This window comes from Molossus molossus, unplaced genomic scaffold, assembly GCF_014108415.1.
Source record: "Molossus molossus isolate mMolMol1 unplaced genomic scaffold, mMolMol1.p scaffold_m16_p_17, whole genome shotgun sequence".
NCBI classification, from domain to species: domain Eukaryota; kingdom Metazoa; phylum Chordata; class Mammalia; order Chiroptera; family Molossidae; genus Molossus; species Molossus molossus.
Window position 1 is genome coordinate 50,284,218 of NW_023425352.1, and position 15,505 is coordinate 50,299,722.

The 15,505-nt window shown below is 40.4% G+C and overlaps 1 protein-coding gene across 3 annotated transcripts in view; it reads left to right on the plus strand.

The window, feature by feature from the left end:
* The window catches only part of DDX50 (DExD-box helicase 50), a 33,530-nt gene extending 27,591 nt beyond the window's left edge, over positions 1-5,939 (plus strand). For 2 of the 3 annotated variants that reach the window (XM_036265649.1, XM_036265650.1), the window contains 3 exons: positions 1,745-1,879; positions 3,573-3,617; positions 5,440-5,894. In XM_036265649.1, coding sequence (XP_036121542.1) covers positions 1,745-1,879; positions 3,573-3,617; positions 5,440-5,718 — 459 coding nt within the window. In that variant the 3' untranslated portion in view covers positions 5,719-5,894. Of the gene's footprint in view, positions 1-1,744; positions 1,880-3,572; positions 3,618-5,439 lie in introns of all 3 variants that reach the window. The other variant, XM_036265648.1, reaches the window with a different exon arrangement.
* Positions 5,940-15,505: the final 9,566 nt, after the last annotated feature.

The following is a 15,505-nucleotide window of genomic DNA, read 5'->3' on the forward strand; positions in this document are numbered from 1 at the left end:
AAAATTTTTTTTTTATCCTCACCTGAGGACATTTTTCCATTTTTTGTTCAGACAGAGTGGGAGGGAGAGAGGAAGAGAGAGAGAGAGAAACATTGATGTGAAAGGGACACATCGAGTGGGTGCCACCTGCACGACCAACAAGGGCTGGGGACAAACAAACCGAGGTACGCACCCTTAGCGGGAACTAAACCTGGGTCTCTGGACCACAGGCTGATGCTTTAACCGCTGAGCCAAATTGGCCAGGGCTCTTTTTTTTTTAATCCTCACCCGAGGACATATTTTCATTTTTTGTTCAGATAGAGTGGGAGGGAGAGAGAGAGAGGGAGAGAGAGAGAGAGAGAGAGAGAGAGAGAAACATCGATGTGAAAGCGACACATCAAGTGGTTGCCACCCACACGACCCAACCAGGGCCGGGGACAAACCGCAACCGAGACACATGCCCCTAGCGGGAACCAAACCTGGGCCTCTCTGGACCACAGGCCAACACTCTAACCAAAAACCGAAATCCAAAATCCAAAATCTTTACCACAAATGTCTTCTCTTTGGTCTCATCTCTTATTATTCTCCCCTTGTTTGTTTCAGCTATCCTGATTTACTTGCTGTTACTCAAACATAAACCTCCTACAGAAGGCCATTGTACTTGCACTGTCTCAAATGATCTTTCCTTTTAATAACCACATGGCTTCCTCCTTCTCTTCATTCTGGTCTCTCCTCAAATATCAACATATCAGAGAGGTCTTTCTTGATCACCCTAAAATAGCTTATCCCTTGATTTGCTCTCTATTCCCTTGCTCTGCTTTACTTTTTTTTAAAGTAACATAGCTTCTTTATTTTATTTATTTATTTTTTTAAGTATTTTTTTTTTTTTTATCCTTACCCGAGGACACTCTTGCATTCACCTTTATATAGAGTGAGAGGGAGGAAAAGAGAGAGAGAAACATCCATATGAGAGACACATCGACTAGCTGCCACCCACATGACCCCAAATGGGGCCGAGGACAAACTGCAACCGAGGTACATGCCCTTAGCGGGAACTGAACCCGGAACTCTCTGGCCTGTGGGTCAGTGCTCTAACCGCGGAGCCATACTGGCCAGGGCTGCTTTACTTTTCTTCATGATGCTTATTACTATCTGACATTCTATATATTTTTGTATTTGTTTACTGTCTATCCTAGTTCATCATCTTCCCACCCCCTCCCCCATCTACTAGTCTGTAAACCTCCATGAGAGGAAAGACTATTTATTGCTGAAACTCTAGCACTTAGTAGAGTTTCTGGAACATACACAGAGGGCACTGAAATATTTATTAAATGAATGCCTCCATATATATTCTTCATGTTGATTCTTTTCTTGTAGAGTGAAGTTTTACAGAACAAGTAAATTTTGCTTATGTAGTAGTCCCTAAAAAGTTTAAAGATGTTTCTGTCCTCTTGTTTTTCCACTCCAGACTAACTTGCACTCTTTCCAGAATTACTTCCTGAATTCTGCACTTCCTATCTTTTTTCTGATGCTCTAGTTTATCGCTTAAAGCATGATCTTTAGAATTAAATTTAGTCTATAGCAGTCAGTGCATAAAAGAATGGTACTTGGAAATACAGTTTCAAAGGAGTTATTTTTTTAGCAGTTATGTTATAGTCTTGGCTTGTAAGTTGGCATGTTTTAAGTCATGAACTTCATTGAATTAGAACTTTATTGCTGCTGCTGCTTTTCTCCCTAAACATAATGTGACTTTTTATTCCTTAAGGGGTTTGTGACTATGACTCTGGAAAGCCCAGAAGAAATACAGGATGTCACCTGTGCTTGGAAAGAACTTAACAGAAAACTGAGTAGTAATGCTGTGTCCCAAATTACCAGAATGTGCCTCCTGAAAGGAAATATGGTAGGCTTTCCTAGACAACTATAAAATCATCTACCACAAATGGTTATAAAGACTAGTAGGTTTTGTTCCTTCTTTCTTTATTTGGAGCCTGATGGGATGAATAATGTTTTCTCCATGTGTTACTTGTTTCTAGTTGTAAATTTTTGGAGAGTTACTTAAATAATCCATTACTCTAGAAAACATAAGTTATTCTTAGTTTGACCATCTAATATCCAAGTTAAGTTTCTGCCCATATATACTTAATGTGTGGTGTGTGTGTTTATTCTGTAAGACTAACTAACTTATGATTGCAACAGCTAAACAACTCTGTTATTTAGGGAATACACAATATTGATTTTGAGTGGCTGCTATTGGTTGTTAATGAGGATAATGAAGTTAATTAAATATTTTAATACATTTATGAAATAGCGAAGTTAAAACCATCTGTAATCTTAGTGACTGATTTTTTCTAATGGTTTTGAGAAAAGATGTTATTTGTTCATCTAATTTTACAACAGAGGTTCATTTTTTTTGTTTTTTATAATTTTTCTTTATTGATTTTTATTTATTTATTTATTTTTAAAGAATGGCTCTTCAGCCTTGGCTGGTTTGGTTCAGTGGTTAGAGCATCAGCCCACAGACTGGAGAGTCCTGGGTTCAGTTCCCGCTAAGGGCATGTGCCTTGGTTGCAGTTTGTTCCCCAGCCGGGGTTGTGTGGGTGGCAACCAGTCGATGTGTCTCTCTCATATCGATGTTTCTCTCTCTCTCTTCCCTCCTCTTTCCCTCCCACTCTATCTGAAGATGAATACAAAAAATGTCCTTGGGTGAGGATTTAAAAAAAAAAAATGGCTCTTCCTCGCTCTTTCCTGCCTTTATTGATTTTATAGAGGGAGGAAGGGAGAGGGAGAGAGAGAAACATCTATGAGAGAGAACATCGATTGACCGCCTCCTTTATGACCCCCACTGGGGGTTTGGCCCAGAACCTGGGCATGTGCCCTGACCAGGAATCCAACTAGTAACCTCTTGGTGCATGGGTCAATGCCCAACCACTAAGCCACACCAGCCAGGACAGAGATTCATTTTAGCCTAGAATTTATTAGCTTGATTGTTTATTGGAAATAATTATCAGAGTTTAATACTACTTACATTCAAAAAATATTTGTGGCAAGTATTAGACAAATATACACATTCAGAAAAAAATGTGGAGGAGAGGAAAAATATAAGATCCTTAGGCTAAACTAGTTACTATATTTGAGTATTAAGTTAACTTTCAACTTAACTGCCAACCAAGAGGAAGGAGGAAGCATCTTGGGTTATATCATTCTCATTATCTGATAAACATCACAGCTCTTCAGGAGAGAAACTTTCTGGCACTAAAATTTTAAATGACTTTATTAGACAGATCATTTTATAAAGGATATGGAACAACATTATTATGTCTACAAAAACTTTTCTAGAGAATGCTCTAGATTCTTAGAAGAGTAGATTTCTTATTAGATATTTTGTTTAGTTATTTTTCAGATTTAGAAAATACAGTAAGCAGTCACTCTCTGTCATGCATTATTATGTATTAGCTGTTTTAATCCTATAAGCAATCATGGGACACACCTAATCTTTTTTTAGTGAATATAAAGATTACTAAAAGTATTAGCATATTAGTAAAAAAAATCAACTCACATGCATCTAAATAAAAATGTTTTCATTTTGCCTTTAGGGTGTTTGCTTTGATGTTCCCACAACTGAGTCAGAAAGGTTACAGGTATTTAAAATTTTTTATCCATTAAATAGTTGAGTATGTTTCTCTATAAGATAGGGATTAAGAACATAGTCACAATATCATTATCATGCCTAAGTCAGTTAACAATTCCTTAACATGAAATATCTATTAGTATCATAAAACATTTTTTATAACTAAATTCAAACACATAAAAAATAGAATTGCATAAAAATCTTCATGTACGCCCTGGATGGTTTGGCTCAGCGGGTAGAGTGTCGGCCTATGGTCCAGAGAGACCCGGGTTCGGTTCCCGCTAAGGGCACGTACCTCAGTTGCAGTTTGTCCCCGGCCCTGGTTGGCCGTGTGGCGACCACTCAATATGTCCCTTTCACGTGATGGTTCTCTCTCTCTCTCTCTCTCTCCCCGCCCCTCCCCCCCCCCCACTCTATCCGAACAAAAAGTGGAAAAATGTCCTCGGGTGAGGATAAAAAAAAAATCTTCATGTACCCATTACTCAGCTTCAGCAACTATCAACTCATGGCCAATTTTGTTTCATGTCTACTTCTGTCCACTTTCCCACTTTCCATTACACTTTTGAAACAAATTCTAGGTATTCTATCATTTCAACCACAAATATTTCCATATACTTAAATAATAAGGACACTTTTTAAAAACATAATCATAATACCTTAATTAACCCCCCAAAATAATAATTCCATGATATTACCCAATTTGTGTTTGAATTTCCCCTATTGTCTTCCTAAATAGTTTTTAATATAAGGTCTGTAAGGTTCATACATTGTAATTTGATATTTCTTAAGTCTCTTTTAATTTATAGGTTCTTCCTCTTTCTCTTTTTAAAAATACTTCCTTGTATTTTATCTTTTGAAGAAAGAGATTGTCCACTAGATTCCTACAGTGTAGAATTTGTCTGTTGCATCCTTGTGCATATTTATATACATAATTTGAAACAAGAGGGTATTGTTCTGTTTTATAAAACTTTTTAAAAATTCAGAACATATTGTGAATACATTTCTCTGTCAACTATACAGTTATTTATTTTTAATGGCTCCTGGTATTTGGTCATGTGGGTGTCCAACTTTTCTTAATGTCATATTTTCTGACCTTTAGATTATCTTATCTTATATTATATTATATTATAAACAGATCAGCCCTGAACATTCAGCTAACTCTTTATACATTGCCATGTTTATCTATTTTAAGATGAATTTTTAAAGATGACTGCTTGGCCAAATTGCACATTTTTAAGGCTTTGGTCATATATTGCCACCGATGGTGTATATGGGTGTCTGCTCACTCTTACCAACAGGTATTTTAATATTATTTTTCCTTGGCAACTTATGATCACAATGAAAAACAGTTAATGTAGCAAAATATGACATTGATGCTCTTATGAGCTGCTGATTTGTGTATATTGTTTATTCTGATACCAAACTGTTACCACTGCCTACATTTTTTTAGTCTCCAGATGGTGTTTATAGGTTTTTAATCTCCATCATCAGTTCTCACTCCTCGCTTCTATAAATATACCTTCTGAAAGCAATGCACTGTTTATTAATGGCATGTTTGTTTTATGCAGAAAAATCAGTGCTCTCTTAGAATGTATAAATTGAGTCTCAAATGGGCCTGAAAGTTTCTCCTGAGACTAAAACTTAGGAACTTTAGTGAATGTGCTTTTAATGTGGTTCTTTTTCCCTTGGTTTTTAATTTTGTTCCATATACTTTGAATTTAATGGCCTTTAGCTAATAGATAATAGGTATGAAAAAAGAATGTCCTATATTCATGTGCTTGCTTATGGTTTTTATTTTGCATTTATATTAATCCTGTGAATTCCCCCAACAGGCAGAGTGGCATGATTCAGACTGGATACTCTCAGTGTCAGCCAAGTTACCCGAAATTGAAGAATATTATGATGGAAACACATCTTCTAATTCCAGACAGAGGAGTGGCTGGTCAGGTGGCCGTTCAGGCCGGTCAGGTCGGTCAGGTGGTCGATCCGGTGGCCGGTCAGGTAGACAGAGTCGACAGGGGAGTCGGTCAGGAAGTCGACAAGATGGTAGAAGACGAAGTGGGAATAGAAATCGATCAAGAAGCGGGGGCCACAAACGAAGCTTTGACTGAGAATTTGATAGTTAATCTACCAGTGTGAGCTTACCTATTTCTGCCTAATCATGTACATTATCCACCAAAAACTAGGTCATCGTAGTTGAGGTATGTGTCTGCTATTTGCAAAGAAGTTGGTCGTATTTTTTTAAAAAGTATTTCACAAGAATGGATGTAAACAAATCGACTTATCCAGTTACACCTTTGAATAAAAAAAAAACTTTTATTGTCTCTTTTCACTATGTGTTAAGAATTTAATTTTTTTTTTCTAAAACATGGCAGTTATTGCCCTGGCTGGTTTGGCTCAGTGGTTAGAGCAGCAGCCCAAGGACCAGAGAGGCCCCAGTTCAGTTCCCGCTAAGGGCATGTACCTCGGTTGCAGTTTGTCCCCGGCCCAGGTTGGGGTCGTGTGGGTGGCAACCATTTGATGTGTGTCTCTCTCTTCCTCCCTCCCTCTCTCCCTCCCGCTGCATCTCAAGATAAATGCAGAAATGTCCTTGGGTGAGGATAAAAAAAAAAAGACATGGCAGTTGAGTTAATCTTACTTAAGCTTACTTGCATTTTACAAAATGTGGTATATCTATATTCAGATTATTCTTTCTATAGAACATGTTGTAGAAAATAAGAAATCCCTTCTACATTAAAGGGCTGTTTAAACTGGTGACATGATTAGTTAGGTGTAGCATTTTAAATTCTAGGTGTAGTTAATTAAAAGGGTGTGCAAGGAGTGCATATTCGATAATTTATACAGCAGATGTCGGACTGTCTACCTTGTGCCCATCACTATACTAATCATTAGGGACATAGTGGTAAACAAGGCATGGTCACTGTCCTCAAGGAACTTAAAATCTGAAGACAAGCCATTATGAATGAGATTAACACCTAATTCCTAAGATGAAGGTAGGGAGGAAGGCTAAGGACCTGGTTGGGGTACACCTACTAACCAGTCTTAGGAGTTAGGAAGACTATTATTTTTTATTTATGGATTTATTTATTTATTTTTATCCTCACCTGAGGATATTTTTCCATTTTATTTTCGGGTCGAGAGAAAGGGAGAGAAACATCGACATGAGAGGGACACATTGACTAGTTGCCTCCTACATGACCCCAACCAGGGCCAGGGACGAACTGTAACCTAGGTACATGCCCTTGGCTGGAATCGAACCCAGGACTCATTGGGCAACGGGCCTACGCTCTACCGCTGAGCCAAACTGGCCGGGGCAGAAGTTAGGAAGACTTTAAAAGAAGTGATGCCCAAAAGGACAAATAAAGAAAAAGTATCAGTTGATCCAGCCAGGTATATGCTTACGGTAGGAAGAGGAGTTTAGAAGGGAGAGGGTTTGCAAACAGAACAACATATGCAGAAACCCAGAGGAAAAGAATAGTATGGTAAGCAGGCCGGTGTGGCTCAGTGGTTGACAGTTGACCTATTCACCAAGAGGTCGCCAGTTCAATTCCCTGTCAGGGCACAATGCCCAGGTTGTGGGCCCAATCCCTAGTGTGCGGCATGTAGGAGGTGGCCAATTGATGTTCTTTCTTATCAATGTTTCTATCTCTCCTTTTCCCTAAAAGAAAAAAATCAATAAAGAAAAAATATCTTAAAAAAAGAACAGCATGGTAAGTCTGAGGACCTACAATTAGTTCAGGTTTATATGTGATGAGCAGAAGACAAGAATAGAAGAAGAAACTAATACTTAACAAGGACCAGATTTTAAAAGCCTGTTTGCATTGTTAAGAAGTTCAAACATTCCCTAGAAGATAGTGGGAACCATTAAAGGATCTAAGTAAGAATTAACATGATGAGATTTGTGTTTTAGAAAGAGTATGGGCTACACTGAGAAGGCTGGATTGCAGAAGGGCCAGACTGGAGGACAGGAGACCTCTTAAAATACTATTAGAGAAGCAATTTTCAGCACCGTAGTGCTGCAAGAATTTTTAAAACATGCAGTACCTGACTGTCTAGTCAGGAGCACTGACCTTGTTTCCCTTAGATTGTCAAAAACATGACAACAGGCCCGGGACCTGATAGCTCAGTTGGTCAAAGCATCGTCCAATATGTCAGGGTTGTGGGTTTGTTCCCCAAGTCAGGGCAGATACAAAAAGCAATCAATGTATAAGTGGAACAACAAATCAATGTTTCTCTCTCTTCCTCCCTTCCCCTCTCTTTCAAATTAGTAAATTTGCCCTGGCTGATGTGGACTGGAGACTCCCGGGTTTGGTTCCCACTAAGGGCACGTACCTCGGTTGCAGTTTGTCCCCAGCCCCGGTTGGGGTTGTTTGGGTGCCAAACACTCGATGTGTCTGTCTCGTATCAATGTTTCGTTCTCTTCCTCCCTCTCTCCCTCCCACTCTATCTGAAGATAAATGCAAAGATGTCCTCAGGTGAGGATAAAAAATAAATACATTTTTTAAAATGTGCCTGGCCTGAGTGGGATTGAACATTGTCCCATGGAATAAGAGGTCCCAGTTTGATTCCTGGTCAGGGCATATGCCCAGGTTGTGGGCTCTATCCCCAGTAGGGGGCATGTAGGAGGCAGTTGATTGATGTATCTCTCACATTGATGTTTCTATCTCTCCCTTCCTATCTCCAAAAAAATATCAATAACATATTTTTTATGTTTTATCCTCACCCAAGGACATGTTTCCATTTTTGTTCAGATAGAGGGGGAGGGGGAGAGAGGAACAGAGAGAGAAAAACATCAGCGTGAAAGGGACACATCGGCCCTGGCCAGTTTGGCTCAGCGGTTAGAGCGTTGGCCTGCGGTCCGGAGGGACCCGGGTTCGGTTCCCGCTAAGGGCACGTACTTTGGTTGCAGTTTGTCCCCGGCCCGGTTGGTCGTGCGGGTGGCAGCCACTCGATGTATCCCTTCACGTCGGTGTTTCTCTCTCTCTCTCCCTCCCACTCTATCTGTACAAAAAAATGGAAAAATATCCTCGGGTGAGGATAAAAAAAAAAGAAAGGGACACATCGAATAACTCCCTCCTGCACGACCCCACGCAGGGCCGGGGACGAATCACAACCGAGGTACGTGCCCTTGACCGGAATCGAACCTGCAACTCATTGGTCCAAGGGCCAACACTCTAACCACTGAGTCAAACAGGCCGGGGCAGAAAACATTTTTTAAAGAAAATGCCCGAATTGGTCCGGCTGGTGTAGCTCAGTGGTTGCACAGTGACCCATGCACCAAGAGGTCGCTGGTTCGATTCTTGGTCAGGACACCTGCCCAGGTTGTGGGCCTGATCCCTAGTGAGGGGCATGCAGGAGGCTACCAATCGATGTTCTTTCTCATCGATGTTTCTATCTCTCTCTCCCTCTCTCTCAAATCAATAAAGAAAAATTTTTTAAAAAAAACAACAAATGCCCGATTGTGGCCTTGATCCCCAGCAGGGGGCATGCAGGAGGCAGCCAATGGATGTTGATATTTCTCTTTCACCCATGTTTCTCTAAAAAAAATTACAACAGCCAACACAATAGCCTTCTGGTATAAATGCCTTGTGTTGAACTATAAATATAGGTCATATGATAAGAGTTGCATCTGATTGGTCACATTGTATAATATGATTGTGTATGATTGGTTAATTTTTTAGAGAGGAAGATAAACACTTTTATTTTTATTGATTTTTTTTTTTTACTTTAATTTTTAAAAAATATGTTTTTACATCCTGGCCAGTTTGGCTCAGCGGTTGGAGCGTCGGCCTGCGGACCAGAGTGTCCCGGGTTTGGTTCTCACTAGGGTCACGTACCAAAAAAAAAAAGTTTTTATTGATCCTAGAAAGGGGAAGGGAGAAGGGAGAAAGAAGCATTGATCGATTGCCTTGTGCTCTAACTGGGCATTGAACCTGCAACCCTGGTAATGTGCCCTGACTGGGAATCGAACCTACCACCTTTTGGTGTATAGGACAGTGTTCCAACTGAGCCACACCGGCCAGGGCGAAACATTGATTATTGTTGTTCCACTTATTTATACATTCATCGGTTGCTTCTTGTATGTGCTCTGATGGGATCGAATCCACAACCTTGGCGTATCTGACAACACTAACCAACTGAGCCACCCAGCCACGGCTGACTAATTCTTCATACTAGAAATCCTTATATACAAGTACAGGCACCTGATTTTTTAAAAAGTTACTTTTTTTTAATCCTTGCCTGAGGACATTTTTCCATTTTTTGCTCAGATAGAGTGGGAAGGAGAGAGAGGAAAAGAGAGAAACATCGATGTGAAAGGGACACATCGAGTGGCCACCACCCACATGACCCAACCAGGGCCAGGGACAAACTGCAGCCAAGGTACATGCCCTTAGCGGGAACTGAACCCGGGTCTCTGTGGACCGCAGGCTGACGCTCCAACCGCTGAGCCAAACCGGCCAGGGCTAAAAAGTTACTTTGAAGCAAAAAAAGGTAGGTAATTACTATTATTATTAGTAGTAAATCAATCAAAATTATACTTATTTTGTTAGATTGGGAAAAATATATTTTTTGATGTGCTGCAGAATTTTAATAATTAGTTTATGTGTGCCATGAGATGAAAAAGGTTGAAAATCACTGTGTTGGAGTAATCCAAGACAGAGGTGATAGTGGTCTGCACTAATGATAAGGTAACATTTTGAGTGATGAGAACTGAGGCACTTGAGAGGCTTTTCATTGTCCAGAACCACATAGCTGGATAATACATAGTGTAGTAAGGATTTGAACCAATGTAAGTCTAGCTTCTGAACCAGCATTTTTTATTTTAGTTTTATATTTTTTCCTTTATTGATTTTAGAGAGAGAGGAAGTGAAAGGGAGAGAGAGATAGAAATATCGATTGGTGGCCTCCTGCATGCCCCTCACTGGGGACTGGGCATGTGTCCTGACCGGGCATGTTTCATCGAACCAGTGACCTCTTGGTGCATGGGTCGCTGCTCAACCTCTCAGCCACACCAGCCGGACTAAACCAGCACTTTTTAATTAATTAATATTGATCTTAGAGGAAGGAACGGAGGGAGAGAAACATGGACTGGCTGCCTCCCACACGCGCCCTGACTGGACCAAACCTGCAACCTGGGGATGTGCCCTGACTTGGAATCGAACTTGTCACTTTTCGGTGTATGGGACGATGCTCAACCAACTGAGCCACAACAGCCAGGGCTGAACCAGTACTCTTAACCACTCTGCTAAGTAGTGGCAGTGGAGACTGGGAAACGGATAGATATCAGATTTTTAGGAAGTAAATAGTTAGGACTTAGTGCTTTGAATTGGAAGATGAGAGGCAACAGAAGGAAACCTAGGTTTTCATCACTAAGGTAAACTACTGGGACAAAGCAAGAAAAGCTATTTGGGGAGGGAGTGGGAATATGATTAGTTCAGGATTAGATAATATTTTAATATTGAATAGCCCATGAAATATGTAAGAGGAGATAAACCGTAGGCACTTGGATTTATGGGTATGAAGCAGGAGAGAGATCTGTTCTGAAGATTAGGGAATAATAGCCCTGGCCTGTTTGGCTCAGGGGTTAGAGCACAGCCCATGGACTAAAGGGTCTTGAGTTTGATTCCCAGTCAAGGGCATGTACCTGGGTTGCAAGATTGACCCCTGGCCCCAGTCAGGGTGGTGCAGGAGGCAACCAATTGATATGTCTCTCTCACATCATGTTTCTCTCCCTCCCTTCCACTCTATCTAAAAATCAATGGAAAGCCCTGGCCGGTTTGGCTCAGCGGTTAGAGTGGTTACACCAGAGAGTCCTGGGTTCGGGTCCCGCTAAGGGCACATACCTCTGTTGCAGTTTGTCCCAGGCCCCAGTTCAGGTTGTGTGGGTGGCAACCAGTCAATGTTTCTCTCACATCGATGTTTCTCTCTCTCTCTTCCCCCTTCTCTCCCTCCTGCTCTATCTGAAGATAAATGCAAAAAATAAAATAAAATAAAAATACTAAAAAATAAATAAAAATCAAAGAAAAAAGATTTGGGAATAGTCCAACCAGTGTGGCTCAGTGGTTGAGCATTGACCCATGCACCAAGAAGTTGCCAGTTGGATTCCCGTTCAGGGCACATGCCCAGGTTGTGGGCCTGATCCCCAGTGAGGGGCATGCAGAAGACAGCCAATCGATGTTCTCTCTCACTGATGTATCTATCTCTCCCTCTCACTTCCTCTCTCTCTAAAATCAATAAAGGAAAAAAGAGATTTGGGAATAATAAACAAAAAATGGTAATTGTAGTTAAGGTAGGAGATGAGGTTATCCAGGGAAAGTATAGTAAGAAAAGAGGACTGGAAGGGAACTCAAGAGGCACACCAATATATTACTGGACAGCAGAGGAAAGGGGATCTTGTTAAGAAGGGATAAGCTGAAGAGGGCAAAAAGCCCAGAAGTGTGAGGATTTCAAAGGAACCAATAGATGAGCCTGAAATGGCCATTGGACTTGGCAAAAAAAAAGACATTTGACATGAAGAACAACCATATTAATATACTGTTGAGAATATCCATTTAGCTCTGGATTCAGCAGTAAATGGGGAATAAAGAATTAAGGACAACGAATATGAATGTCTTTCAGAGATTTGGCTGTGAATAGGGAAGAATAAGCTAAAGCTGGATGTAGAAGAAAGGACATGAGATCACAGTGAGAATGGTGTCTTGGTGTTGGAGGGGATGAGAGAGTTTATGCATATTGAAATGTTAACATGGGAAGGAGCCAGAAAGGGAGGAAGAAGAAAATCCCTATGCAGACCCAGAGGGATGAGATCAAGCACACACCAGATTTTAGCCTTAGATGGTAGAATCACATCTGCAAGATTTTGTCAGGAAGAAAGTGATTATTATGTAGGTAAGTTTTAAGGTGTTAAGGTAAAATTGACAGAGTGCTTGCCTCATGTCTTCTATTTTTTTTTCTTACATTATCTACTGAATGTGAAGAGGGAAGTACTAGGCCAGGAGGTTTGAGGAAAGTGAGAAATGCTGATATTAACTATAGAACAAGATAGAGAACTCACCAGGCAAACTGAGGGTCACAGGTGGCTTTGAGGGTCTAATTGAGATAAGAGACAGAATTTGTAGTGGCAGCAGTTAGTGATCAAACGACTTCCTATAGCAACACTCAGCATTCTGTTGTAGGAATAGAGATGGGAGATAGTTGATTGGGGTTTTGCTCTGAGATGAAAGGATGACAAGGTGAAAATAGGACTCAGCAAAAGTGATTGGATGAATGGTCCATAGAGTCTAGACTGCCTAGGGATTGAAGTGAAGATGGGTTGCTAAAGGAGAGTATAAAAGGGCCAAAGGACTGAACGTCAGTAAGGAATGTCTGAATTTGAGTGGAGCAGTTGGGAAGATGGGTACAGGGTGTGATAGTAGGCCTGTTGAGAGGCGAAGGTTATTTCAGTTGAGATAGTCAATGAACTGAGAAGTCATGTTATATGGGTAGCTTTCATGTGCAATGACATCTCCTAGAACGAAGACAAACCAGGAGTGAGGAGGGGAGAAGACTAAGCCAGGTGCCCAAATATAATGAATAGTGGAGATTGTTAAATTACCTGAATTAGGGGGGGTATAGTGTGATAATTCCACATATCTTCACAGAGACAAGTGTATTTACATGAAAGTGAAGGAGTAATAGTTTGCAAATGGCTTTGAGGAAAAGAGGACACTGGCACCAGGCAGGGTACATGGAATGTAAGGGAATGAGCAACATATATGTGTGAAAGCTGCAGGGTGGAGAATTTTTCAGAAAGAGACAGATTACAATTAAGCCTGGGAGCAGGGAAAGACTCTCTGCTGGACTGAGAAAGGAGAAAGTTTTGATTATGGGGAACAGGGCTCCAGATAACTATGACTAGGGGCAAAAATTTCAGTTGGCTCTGATTCAAGTAATTGTGAGCTCTGAATTTATACCCAAGATGAAATAGGATCTCAGTTTCTAGGTGCATGAGTACTAGTACTTCAGTCAGAATATGTCATGAATGTAAAATGTCCCAGGCACTATGTTTGGGGTACATTAGTGAATGAGGCAGGCTGAGTCTTTGCTCTTGAGCTGAGAATCTAGTGACATAGTTGGACACATAAACTTAGGTCCATGGCAATGTCTAAATGGAACGATTTGAGAGCTCTGCACAAGGGCACCTAGCCCCACAAAAAGATTTTGTACATGATGATTGCACATGAATTAAGTCAGGTAAAAGGAACAGGGAAATGGGAATGAGCATCCATGCAAAGACATAGAATAGCTAATAAAACAACAAGGTATAAATATGGTGAATGATAAGTAACTCGTGTTGCTAGGATCTTCACTATGAGAAAAACGGTGGTGAAAACACAACAAGAATCATATCTTGGAATGCTTCATAGGCCTTGTTTTGGCCACTGAAGTGTTTCAGGAGAGAGTGAAAAAGATAAGTATATAGCCCTGGCCGGTATGGCTCAGCGGTTGGAGCGTTGGCCCGAGGACCAAGGAGTCGAGGGTTTGATTCCAGTCAAGGGCATGTGCCTTGGTTGCTGGCCCTGGTCAGGGTCGTTCGGGAGGCAACCAATCACTGATGTTTCTCTCTCTCTCTCCCACTCCCATTCTGTCTGAAAATAAATGGAAAAATATCCTCGGGTGAGGGTTAAAAAGAAAAAAGATAAGTATGTAGGTGAATGCCAGCAGGGTGGAGATGGATTTAAGGTGTCCACTTGCTAAAGGTTGGCTTCCCTATTAACAAGGAAAGTGAGGCAGATGCTAAAAAGATTAAATAACAGCTTCCCATAACTTCTGGAAGGAGGAGGCAGGGCAAATTCCTCACCAAATTCTCAGCTTTGGGCTACATTCAGCCACTTACCTGTTCTGTGCTCCTTCCTCATAGAGCCCAGCATCTCACAGCCATTCAGAGCCTCCAGTCTGGTACTCTATGCCCAGCTATTTGAACTTGAATCAATTGCCCTGATCTTCAGTTCTTGAATTAGTAAATAATGTTTTATTACCTTCAGCATTAGACATTTACATAACAAATTCACATTTATTTTAATTTGTATTAAATTTATTGAGGTGACTGGTTAATAAAGTTATGTTTCAGGTGTATATTTCTATAATACATCATCTGTATATAGTATTGAGTGTGCACCATCCAGTCTCCTTCCATCACCACTTATTACCTCCTATAATGAATTCACATTCAGATGTGAATGTCTGAGAGCCTCCTTTCACATTGTTTTTGTTTCATATATTTTAGGGTAGTACTTAATAAGTTTTAAAAACCATATATTTTAAAAAATATTAGTAATAAATGTCCATTGTTGAAAATTTGAAAAATGGAGAAAATAAAAACCACTCATAATCACATCACTGAGTTAATTATTGCAAACATTTTGTTGTGTAGACTTTTGAATTCACTGTGTGTGCGCGCATGTGTATGTATACATACTTTCTGAACATCTGTTGGAAATAAAAATGCCCTTATACTAGTTATAGCAGTATCAAGAATAGCAGTATCCCATAGTTTTGTGGTTTATCAACAGACTGTGGTTTATCAACTTGATGTAGGGAATGGTCCCTCACTTATGTACTCTAAAGTCTGCACTACAATGCTGACATCCCAGATGTTAAGCATTTTGTTAGTTGGTTGATTGCACTCATGTTTGCTCCCCCTTTCTTCACACCTAATACCAGGATGACTGAATTACTTACCTGCCCGGGCATATAGCTAAAATTTATTTCAAGAAGTTCCTCCCCTCACCCAACAATTTCATTTTAATGATCAATCAACATTTAGTGACAGGTTACTATGTGCCAGGCACTGTCTGAAATCTTAAGGATACAAAGATGCATAAATCAAGGCTCCTGGTTCAAGGATATCAGAGTATA